The sequence below is a fragment of the Lichenostomus cassidix genome, chromosome 3, assembly GCF_008360975.1.
Source record: "Lichenostomus cassidix isolate B80296 chromosome 3, HeHo_3.0, whole genome shotgun sequence".
In the NCBI taxonomy this organism is placed as follows: Eukaryota; Metazoa; Chordata; class Aves; order Passeriformes; family Meliphagidae; genus Lichenostomus; species Lichenostomus cassidix.
Genome location: NC_139483.1, coordinates 18,252,777 through 18,263,960, shown reverse-complemented (window position 1 = coordinate 18,263,960; position 11,184 = coordinate 18,252,777). Strand labels below are relative to the sequence as shown.

Below are 11,184 nucleotides of genomic sequence, written 5' to 3'. Positions count from 1 at the left end.
ATAGGTACATGAACAACTGGAGAATTGGACACAACAGGGTGGGAAGGAGGTGGCAGATACTTGATACTGATGCTAAGAAAAGAGAAACACCTGAAGGCACCTCCGTGACTGCTACTCCAAAACCAGCACCTAAGCTTGTAGTTGTAGACCTCATCCCATTTCTAGCATGCACATTCAGGTCATGAAAACCAGAAGTGAGAATCATTATATTCACTTTTGACTTTCTTCAAGTAGCAAAATGCAAGGCTGCTTACAGAAGAAAAGCTTTTGAGTATTGATCCCCTTTTCTTCTAAATACATACAAAATTTGCAACATTACCAAGGCCAGAGGACGAGAACAAACTTCACACATGCAAAAGTCTTAAAATTATCCAAACATAGACAAGCTATTGCTAGCACACATCAAGCTCAGAACACAGATTTATTTAAAAATACACTTTATTTACAAGACATTCAAACTTCATTTTGATAAAAATATAGCTGTACATAAAACCTTAATTTATTTCTCACTAATGGCTAATAAAACCACAGTGAGATTTGGCAATCATGGAAATTACATTTTGGCACATCAAATCACACAAGGAACAGAAAAACTGAAGGAAACTTTTAAGCAACACAGCTCCATAAATGTAACAATCCTGTACAGTGACATCCTCACATCAAGGTATCACTGTTCAAATAAAGTATTTAACACAGAAAGTGCTTCCACTGTACAGCAGAGTAAGTAGTAGAATTTATAGGAATATTCATAGCTTTTGAATTTTTTTTTACCAACGTTTCCACCCCAAGATGTTAATGAATGACCGATGAACCCTCTTGATTTCATTATACCTTCCCAGGTTTAGAAATCAACCCTTTTTAAAAAGTTGATTCAGGTAGAGTGTTTATAAAGAATTTAAGTATACATAAACACGTGTTCATATCTCAACATGACTACATAACAATTCTACACAGACCAAAGGACACAAAATAGTCTTTGGAATAGCTCACATAAAGCCATCCATGGAACTTGGGTAGTGAACTTCACTTGGGGAAAAATTCAGGTGCTAGCATATTCCCTTCAAAGTTCAGAATAGGAGGGAGTATTCAAGAGTAAGCAATTTAATCAGGAATAAGAGAGGGAAATACTAGGAAAAACTATAGGTCAAAAAGTGGTTTGCAATTATAAGGTGTGTCACATAGCAAAACCAGAAAATGGGTGTATTTTAATAGAAGGGAGTGCAAAAATTAAACCAGTGCATAAAAAGTATTTCTGAGCTGTATTATTGGTAGGTCACCATGACCAAGCTATCAAAACCATCCTGCTTTTATTGAAGAGACAAAGAATAAGACAAACAGTAAGATGGAAAAAACACACTTGCACTATGAGTCAAAGTAAGTAGAGTAAAGAAGACAAGGAAAAGGAAGTCAACTAAAAACTGATAAAACAAAGGCAATACTCCTGAAAATAGTAGCAGTTTTCTTTATAATGAAGAGTGAAGGCAAGACCTGCATTTAGAGTTGCAGAAGAAGAAAAATTAAAAATCAAATTGGCACTTTTGGCACATATGAAAAGGTGACAAAGAATTGACTCCCTTTAAGAAAAGGCACACAACTGATGAAGGCCAGTAAATTGCTTTTTTTCTTTTTCAGTGTCACATTAACTTATCCCAGGTTTCACTCTTACTCCAGAACGATCTGGCAAGCCTAGAAAAGGTTTCATCATCATCCAGCTAGGTCACACGTATGACTGGCTATGGATCACATCCACAGCAGCTGGCCAAACAGTTGAAAGTCACACATAATTTAAGCAAATTTCCTTTGCCACCAGCAGCAATGGACTGAAAGGGACAATCATTGCAAGAGAACCCAAATGCCATGAAAGACGATCATAAGGCAGGGCTTGAAGAAGACACAGAAGCACAATCAACCTGGAATTGTCAGGGAGGGAAACAAAGCAATTCAGCTAAAGAGGCTGGAAAAGAGGTTTTATGACAGTGCAATAGACTACAAGACTGAATTTAGAACAAGTGCCCATATATATGGGCAAATATGGAAATATACTCTCTTAAAATTAGGGAAGCCTGCTTCAGCAGAATTAGAAGAGATATGCCAAGAGCTGAAGGGAAATAAGCCAATACAAAATACACACTGATTGGAATGAAGTCTCCCACAGAAGTAGAGGGGAGACACACAGTACAGGAGAAAAATATTTTGTTACTCAAAGGAAGGCAAAGATGCTGGTCAGAAACCTTAGTTGAATACCCTGAAAGTCCCAACACAAAAAAAAAAGCAAGACTTATCTCATAAATGACACAGTTCTGTTGGTTTTGCTTGCTTAAGTAATAAAACAAATTTAAAATCTATTTGTTTTCTAGATATGAAGATTTCTGTAATCCCTGGTATTTTCCCATTTATTCACAGGCAGCAATTACAGTACATTCAACCAGACAAGAGAAAAAAAAGTTTAAGAATGTTATTTCATTGTATTTTCAGGTTACAACACTTATAAAAGTTTTAAAAAATACATAGCCACAGTTTTACACTAGAAGAATAAAAATTGTCCATTTTGACAAATGCCCCAATATCACACACCCTAGTTTTCTTTAATCCCAAAGTAAATAATGCCATTCCAGCTTTCAACCATTTAATAAAATATATATATATACACACATAAAAAATTACCTGATTCAAGACACAAATGCATAATTATGAAAGGGTGCTTGTTTTAGAGGATATCTGGAAAGAAAGTTCTCCCAGAGACTTTGTTGTTATTTTGGGAGCTTTCTATTCCAGTTCTCAAAAACAAGATAAAAATATTTGTTATTTACATCTAAACATCATCATGGATCCCCTCATCATAGAGGGGAAAAAAAAAAAAAGAACAGAAGAAAGGGCTGTCTTACTTCATGACACATGCTTTTAAAAGACAGAGCAATTCTTACAATGTTTCCTGATTTACATTAACTCATGCAATAACTGCCAAGCAAGATTCTGCTGCTGCTGATGGAATTAAACAGGCTGGAGGATCAAGCCCTTAATTATATTAATAGGTTAATTTATATAATACAAACTTACAATGAAATGGTATAAAATATCTCAATTCACCCAAAAATCTGTTTAAAAGGGGTATTTACAATTCTAGAAATGTTCTATTTGGGCTGGAATCACTGTTTCAGTAAATACCACATTCCAAGCAGTAAAATATCCTGCTGTATGTTTTAATATTCATTGAATTATTGCAATCATCTTTATTAAAAAGGAGTTGGCTGCCTTTTAACCATCCTTGCAAGGAGGTAAGGTATTTTCCCAGCCCAGGCTGGAAATTTGCCCTTTCTGTTAAGGTGACACTGAGGTAAAGACACTACTATTTCACAGAGGTGTCCTTGTGAATAAATGGATAAAATATCCTGTCCAGGCCACACAGACCATTGAAAGGATGCTTTTGCCAGCAAAATGTATTTGGAATCCTCTTGATCTGATCTGCATAGCCAAGGAGACCAAGCATTAGACTTAAGGTGGATTGGATAGTGGGTTTCCTCTCACAGAAACCTGTGGAACACACCTGAATTAAATCCAGCACTGGTGACAGGGCACATCACCTTGCTTTCCTTAGAGCACCCTTGCATGCCTTCAGAAAGGGCAAGCAGCAAAAAGATAGTGAACTGTTTCACTAAATACACGTTGAGATACACCTTTGGGCAGGGGGAGGAGGGGCAGAGCAGAGGGTAGGGCTCAGACCTTTAAAACCAGCCAACAAGAAATAGTTGAGACTAAACCAGGAAAGATTTCCCGGTTCAATTTTTTTAAAGCTCCCTCTAAGTAAGAATACTGCATACAAGACTTTAAAGGTGCTTCCTTAATTAATACAACATTAAATTATGCCTTAATAGAATTGCAGAATTTCAACTGTTCATAATAAACACATTAGCTTATTTATTCAGCATGAATAATGACAGACTCTGTGTTAAAGATAATGCAATCATCCTGCACAATGATGAAATAAGACCATGGCTCTTGCAACTTGTGTTGTCAGGAGAAAGATAAAAAGGATTTTGAAAGACAGAGTTGTACAATCACAACAGTGAACAAGATAAAAGTTAATTGGATGACTGCCTGCATTTCCATTTGCTAGAATCAGTACAGACAATGTTAGTAGGTACTTATTTGCTTTCATGACAGTCTATTCCTTTGCACACTCATCTGTGATTAGGCTGGGACTCCAGTATTACTAGTAGAGAAGCAAGACCAGCTTCTGCTCTGTCCCTAAATACAGGAGTCAATCAAGAACACAATGCAAGTCAAAATTCCTGAGTGCTTCTCCTTAGACACTCTTAATTTCATTCACAAACCCCACTGGCCAGAAGTATTACTGTTCATAATGAACTGTCCATGCAAAAATGGGGTTTAAGGGTCAGTAAAGCATCTCTACTGAAGTCCTTCATAAATATACAGTACTTCAGCCCAGTGCAATCATAAACTGGCCACAGGGCCTTCCAGAAAGAGCCCACTTCAGCAGGAAAGGCCAGAGTTTCTTCCCCAGTGCTACTGGCCATGAACTGCAAACATCAGTGCAGACAGAGAGTGCACTGTCTCCACTCTAACAGCAGGAATTCACCCTAAGTTTGGTGAGGAACTGGGTAAGGCTGCATCACAAAAATCTTAGATGGATGCAAAAGCCTTGGTGAAAATCTTAATCCTTATTTCAGGTACAAGGGGGGGTTTAGGTGTATTTTGGTTTACAGCTAAAGCACAGAAATCTTTTTACCACACCAACTTCAGCTACAACCACCAATGCCCCCTGTCCCAGCCAGGATACATTTGCTCCATGAAAACGTGACACAGAGCAGAGGGAATTGCCTAAAATCGTGTACTGCTTGACTGCGATTTGTCATCAGACATGTCACAATTTTTCACATTTTTAACGCTCTCCTCTGCCACTGGGTCCTCGATAGGGATTTCAATGTCACTTTTCCTCGAACCATTGTCTTTGTGCTGGGCAGAGAGGCAGCTTTCACTTTTCTCCATGTAGCCATTAGTTTTAGCCCGGGCAGGCTCCCTCTGGCTGCAGCACAGCTTAGAGTCACAAGCTTTTGAGATGCAGGGTGAGCTGCACAGGAGCTGTGAGGTCTTGTGGTCAACGTACTCGGGCTGGATGGTCACAGAATGGACTCCTGCCTCGTGGAAAACCTCCCGTATTTTGTAAGCAGCATCCTGGTAATCAGAAGGGGTTTGGCACTTGATGTGAAGAGTGGCAATATTCTTCCCACTTGCAAGCTCCCAAACGTGCACCTCGTGAAGGCTGCTGACCCCTGGAACACGAGCTAGTCTGTCAGCTGGAAGACATAAGAGAAAGGTGTCAGAGGCTTTGGTGCACTGGCTAACTAGCAGCTGTCTCACTAGGCACCCTATCCAAAAGCAGTGTCCACACTGTCATTTTAAAGAAGATACACTTGGTAAAATATGTCTACTCCCAGCTGCCTCCAGGTGGCTGCAGGAACAGGCCACCCTTCCTTGAGGATTCACCTGTCCCTCAGTCTCCCTAACACCAATTTGCCAGCTGTTCACGGAAGAAATGTTACAGCATCACTTCCTCCATCAAGGCCCCACATCTGCTGGTTTCTTTAAGCCCTGAGCATGATGGAATTCCAGAAATACTCACTGACTCCACAGCTAACCAGGGTGAGCAGCACCTAAGAGCTACAAAATTAACCAACCTTAACGGAAATTTCTAAGATGTTTTGGAAGCCTTTCAGAAGCAGCCACTGCAGGGTTGGAAAAATATTATAACTCAATGTGATTTCTTTCACAAACAACCCACACAAAGCATTAAGAGCTCAAGACCTGGTATGTTTGATGTATTGTTGGAGTACCACATTCTCAAAATGCATGCTTTAACTAATCCAGAGAGATTTGAGTCATGTTGCTAGGACACAGGCATGTGACTATTTCTCACAGTTCTTGGGAATTTAGAGCTATTATGAGTAAATAATCCAAACATGTCATTCCACAAATAACATATGCATTGAAATACATCATTAAAATTAACAGCATTTCAACAACAAACATTACTTACTCAGTAGTTGCATATTAACACCTTTGGGGACCATCTGCAACAAAATAGTTGAGGTCTCCTTGATAAGTGGGAATGCAGAAGACAAGATGATGAACACCATAACTATTGTCAGGCTTGGATCAATGTAGCACTGCCAGTTACACGGAGCAGCTCCCAGAGGACGTACATAGAAGATACTAGCAGTAACTACCACGACCACAGATCCAAGTGCATCTCCCATAACATGCAAAAGAACACCTGAAACAAATGGCACAATTTCCATTAGTGGGGTGAGTTTGGGTTTTTTTGCTTTGTTTTGGGGTTTTGTTTCCTGGGAGGATGTAATGCTGCATTTTTCAAGTATGTTCTACTTGACATGAAGAATGCAATATTCCAGCCATTAGTATCAAAACCAAAGTTTTCGGTAACAGCTTTTGGGAAAAACAGCAAGGAAAATACTGACTCTGAAGCACTGCTGTTTAAGTGGGATGCATTATTAAGCGTGTAGGGTACACTAACCACTGCTGTCCAACTGCAATGCCATGGCAACACAAAATGTGCCTGCTTAAATGCATGAAGATTATTAAGAGAGCCTGGCACGTTAAACCTAAATTAAAAACTGATGACTAAATCTATCCATTCCACCCTGGAAGCTGAGAGCCTCAGACCACCCCCAGTAAGAGTTACCCTCCCCCATCAGTTTGTATGACACTGCTGAAATCTGAAAAATTGCCCAAGTGAATTTTAAGCTGGCTCCAAATACCTTCAGACTCCAATTTTCAGATCAGGCTTGATTACCAGTCATATTAAACCTTGTCCCACCAATGCTGGTAGTTATCAGCTACACCAGAAATCAGAATCTGATTCTAGAGTCAGTTACATGGTTTAGTGCCTAGACTACTCTAAGTTGAGAGGAATGCTGGGTATCTCTTTTTACATCTTATAGAGGTGGTTTTGTACAAAAGGAAAAAACAGAAAACAGGCTCTTAGAGTAACATATGTAGCTGCTCTTTAAGCTACGAAGACCAAAGCAGTCTTCCTGCTATAAAATTACAACAGTCCCAGAACACCCTTTTCCTTCTTTTTCTTTTTACTGCTTTATGTAAACTTCTCTCTTCCCATCACTGCTCACACTCCAATTTCGTTAGTTTTTACTGTTCAGACTCAGATGTTATTCCAACTCATGCCTAAATTCAGAACATTACTCTCTATGTGAAGTTAATTTCTTTGTCAATACTTTTTATTTGAGGGCTGTGAAAGAAGAAAATTAACCATCTCCTTTTAACAATCCTATCAGATACACTTTCAAGAGCTTCACTGCCATTTAATCCCTTCCTCTGGGCTAGAGAAGCTATAAAAGGCTCCCCCAAAACTCATTAACAACACAGCAAAGACTTTTGGTGATGCTGGATGCTGGATTAGGCCTAGAACTGTGCCTGTGCTGCTGCTTCTTGCCAGTTCTGTACCTGCACCTTGATCTGTGTGAGAAATGAAAGCCACAACCTCTGGAGCTCCTCCAGATCTCTTGGGTCAGATAAGAAAGTACAGGCTCCTAGTGAGTCCAGCTCTTTCTGCTGGAGTCAGGCATGTTCTGCCCCATTTGGCAGACTACCACAGGGTTTTACTCCCCCTAACAGTGTTGCAGTGTTTCCTTTTCATTTACAAATAATCCTGATTCAGCACAGGCTATCAGCTGTTGCACTAACAAGAGGGACAGGCAGGATGCAATTGCATTGCCCAGGCAACTAACAAGAGAGCACAGCTTATAAAGAACAGGAAAATGCTTCAGAAAGCCTTTTTTAGAGTGAATTAAAAAGTATGTCAGAATTTTGATGATTTAGTAATTGAGAATACAGAATTTGGAAAAGTGCTCATTTTATATTCTTAATGCCATTAATATGTACATCTTGGCAGTGCATCACAGAATTAGGGCCCAGACAGAAACGAAACCATTTCCCTATCAAATCCCAAAAACTATGAGTATAAGCTGGAAGTGAAAATGAATTTTTACTAAATGAAGTCAGTATGATAGGACCATAGGTAGCAGTTTCCAACAGCTTGCATTGGAAAGTATAACCGAGCTATTCTGCGTATGCTCAAACAGTAAAAGGAATAATTTCACACTACAATAATTAATCCTTCCAGGTATTTTATGTTTTCTTGTTTTTAGTAGTTTTAAAATCAAGGAAGCCATTCTTCTTCCAATCCATTTTGTCCAGCCATGTTTCTCATGGAGGCTCCAATTCCACAACAAAAGAATTTTTTTACAAGTGATTATGAAGTATAGCTATGTAACTAACTTAAAAGGAAAAGTATAGATTGAATAAGAATTTTAAAGACACCTATCTTTATGACTACAGAAGCAAGGAATATTTGTAAAGACAATAAAAATAGATTTTGAAAAGGGGCCATACTAAAGTTGCACTTTAAAAATCTCTTTTTAAAAAACTAAGATGACAAGTACCTTAAAATAACTGTCACAAAACTCCTTATCCTTTAGACAGTTTTTTTAAAACTTCCACCATCTTTATACCCAAACACTGTGGTTCAGGCAAGCAAGGCCTTCTCAAAAGTAATTAGTTCCTTACTCTTCTCTCCTCCATCCCTGAGTGTGACAGTTTGCTTATCCTGCTCCAATAATATTACCACTATAATGCCATAAAATCCAGTGATACCAACTTTTAGACATTCAGGTAAGCATTGTGACTCTAGCACATGGTTTGATTTTCCAAAGCATCTTCCCTTACAGATACATTTGTGTAGCTCTGAAAAGCTTTTTGGAAGACAGATAGACACCCACACCCAAACCCCCCAGCAAACCCAGGTGCCTGACTGCCACATCGACCTTTCAAGCTGAGCTAAGGCAATGCAAATTTACACAGCCTTAGAAGAATATCAGATGCTGAGAGGTGACCATAAGAAGCCTGAAAGTACTGTTCTCATTCAGGTTTCTGACAGTCCTTTCCTTGGGTACAAATTCAATATTTCATGTTCTCAAAGACATCTGCTTTAAGGTCTGCTCAGAGTAGGTACTTAAATGAGTGTGCATGGAAACACCTACACAGACAGGGAGAGAAACGTGGGTAATTTATTCCTAGGAGCAGCTATACTGTTTCACTCCACAGATTCCCAGAAACCTGCCAGATTACAGTGTAGGAAGAGCTGATCCTGTCACAGACTCACAGGGATGGGTTCACAGTTCAAGGGCCTGGAAAAACACCATGTTGAAGCTCCAGTATCAGAGCCTTTTTCCTTATGCTGACAACAAAACATTATCAACCTTGGGATTTAGAAGAATTTCTGTTTTCTGCCTAGAAGCATTTCAAAGTTGAGGACTGTTCAACTACTACATCAGTGACACTCAAAGATGCACCTCATAGCTACCTGTGTTACCTTCCTGTAAAGCCTCTAATGACTTGAGCTTAGTGCAATAGGGTTTGCATCCTTTCCAAATGTTGAGCTGTGTTCCTCTAAAGAATAAAAATCAAAATGTGAGCACACTCAGAGCCAAATCAGCATGACACTATTGTGGTATTAACTATACTATTTCATACAAACAAAACCCTTCCCTTAGAGATAACTGAGTCCAATTACATAGTAGAGTCCTGGACTTTTGTTCCCATTCTTACTGATGTGTGTGTGTGTGAGAGAATGTCAATCTGAAATGGAAACCATAAAGTGTTAGAAGTTAATATAACACTAGCAGTATACTCCTATGCCATACCTCTGATGTTCAAGGCTTCAGACTTTTTTGCCTTTTTCTTCTCAGACCCCTCTGCAGGGCTTTTTTGGTCATTTGGTGAATCACCTGCATTCAAAGAAGAAACGCTGTGTTGTGTATAAGTTCTACAAACAGAAAAAACATCAACCTTCTCAAAACCAACTTATTTCAAAGACGGCAAGAACAGAAAACAAGCCAAAACATTTCCCATGCAGCTCCCTGAGCAACGCCTCCTTCCCCCATCACGAGGGGCCACCCAGCAGCCTGGGGTAAAGTACAAGGTGAAAGAGGCTGTGGGTGTCTGTGCAAGCTTAGTGAAACCCCCCGGGTGCCCTTGGGGCTCTGGAAGGCCCCAGAGGATTGGGTCAATAGCTCAGCGGGTCCCGAGGGAAAACCAGAGGGAGGCAGGGGATGGGGAGGGATGCGGAAGGGTGAGAGATGCTGAAGGGAGGGAGGAAGGGAGGGATGGGGAGAGATGCGGGACATGAGGGGAAGGCGGGAAGGCGAAGTGCAGCCGAAAGGCACCTGCTTCATCCGCCTGGCCGTTCGGGGTGCCGCCGGGCACAGCCCGCAGCGCGGCGGCCGCGGGCGGAGGGGTGGCCGGGGGCGGGCGGCGGCAGCAGGAGCCCCAGTCCTGGAAGACGAGGAGCCCCACGACGTTGACGGCGAGGCCGAGGGTGCCGACGATGAGCACCAGCTGGGCGTCGTCGATGGGCTCGGGCCGGGCGAGGCGGAGGATGGAGTCCACGAGGATGGTGAAGCAGAGGGCGGTGAGGAAGACGGCGTTGCTGAGCGCTCCCACCGCCTCGGCGCGGCTGTAGCCGTAGGTGGCGCGGGGACCGCGGCTGCTGCGGCGGGCGATGCGCCCGGTGGAGAGCCCCACGCACAGCGAGATGAGGTCCGAGAGCATGTTGAAGGAGTCGGATATCAGCGCGATGGAGTTGCCCAGGTAGCCGGACACCAGCTCGGCCACGAAGAAGCCGACGGTGAGCACCAGCATGAAGATGAGGCGGCACGTCTTGCCCGAGTACCGCCCCATGGCGGCCGTGCGCTGCCGGCCGGAACGCTCCGCGCTAGCACCGCCGCCTTCCCTCCCTCCCTCCCTCCCGCCCGCAATAAGTGCGGCCGGCCCGGCCCGACCCGCAGCGCCCCGCCCGAGGGCACCGCCCCGCCCCGACCCGCCCCGGCACCGCGGACCCCGAGCAGCCACGGCGGGGGAAGCGAAATCGCCCAAACGCGCAGCTAATAGGAGATGGATGGGCGGCGGGGAGGCGCGGAGCCGGCGCGGCGAGGGGCGGAGAGCCCGCTCGGGCAGGCAGAGCTACCCAAGGCTGTCCTGCCTGCGCTCCTACCACCCCGAGTTCCGAGGGTGAAGTTCCAGCGACGGCGCCAAGAATTACGGTCCTTTGGTGCTTTATTGGCCGCGTGA

At 42.4% G+C, this 11,184-nt stretch overlaps 1 protein-coding gene across 1 annotated transcript; it reads right to left on the bottom strand.

The window, feature by feature from the left end:
• Positions 1 to 420: 420 nt before the first annotated feature.
• Positions 421 to 10,927, bottom strand: LOC146439211 (calcium/manganese antiporter SLC30A10-like). The gene is made up of 4 exons (XM_085054770.1): positions 10,281 to 10,927; positions 9,759 to 9,842; positions 6,056 to 6,292; positions 421 to 5,315 (listed from the first exon to the last, which is right to left on the bottom strand). The coding sequence occupies exons 1-4, from the start codon at positions 10,792 to 10,794 to the stop codon at positions 4,840 to 4,842; spliced, it is 1,311 nt and encodes a 436-aa protein (XP_084910896.1). The 5' UTR covers positions 10,795 to 10,927; the 3' UTR covers positions 421 to 4,839.
• Positions 10,928 to 11,184: the final 257 nt, after the last annotated feature.

What these genes read in the sequence shown, in the direction of transcription:
- LOC146439211 (XM_085054770.1), bottom strand. Translation starts at nt 10,794, where the DNA reads ATGGGGCGGTACTCGGGCAAGACGTGCCGCCTCATCTTCATGCTGGTG. An exon ending in CGGCCAGGCGGATGAAGCAG is followed by an intron (nt 9,843 to 10,280) that starts GTGCCTTTCGGC and finishes CTTTGAATGCAG; the next exon opens with GTGATTCACCAAATGACCAA. An exon ending in TGTTAATATGCAACTACTGA is followed by an intron (nt 5,316 to 6,055) that starts GTAAGTAATGTT and finishes TATGTCTTCCAG; the next exon opens with CTGACAGACTAGCTCGTGTT.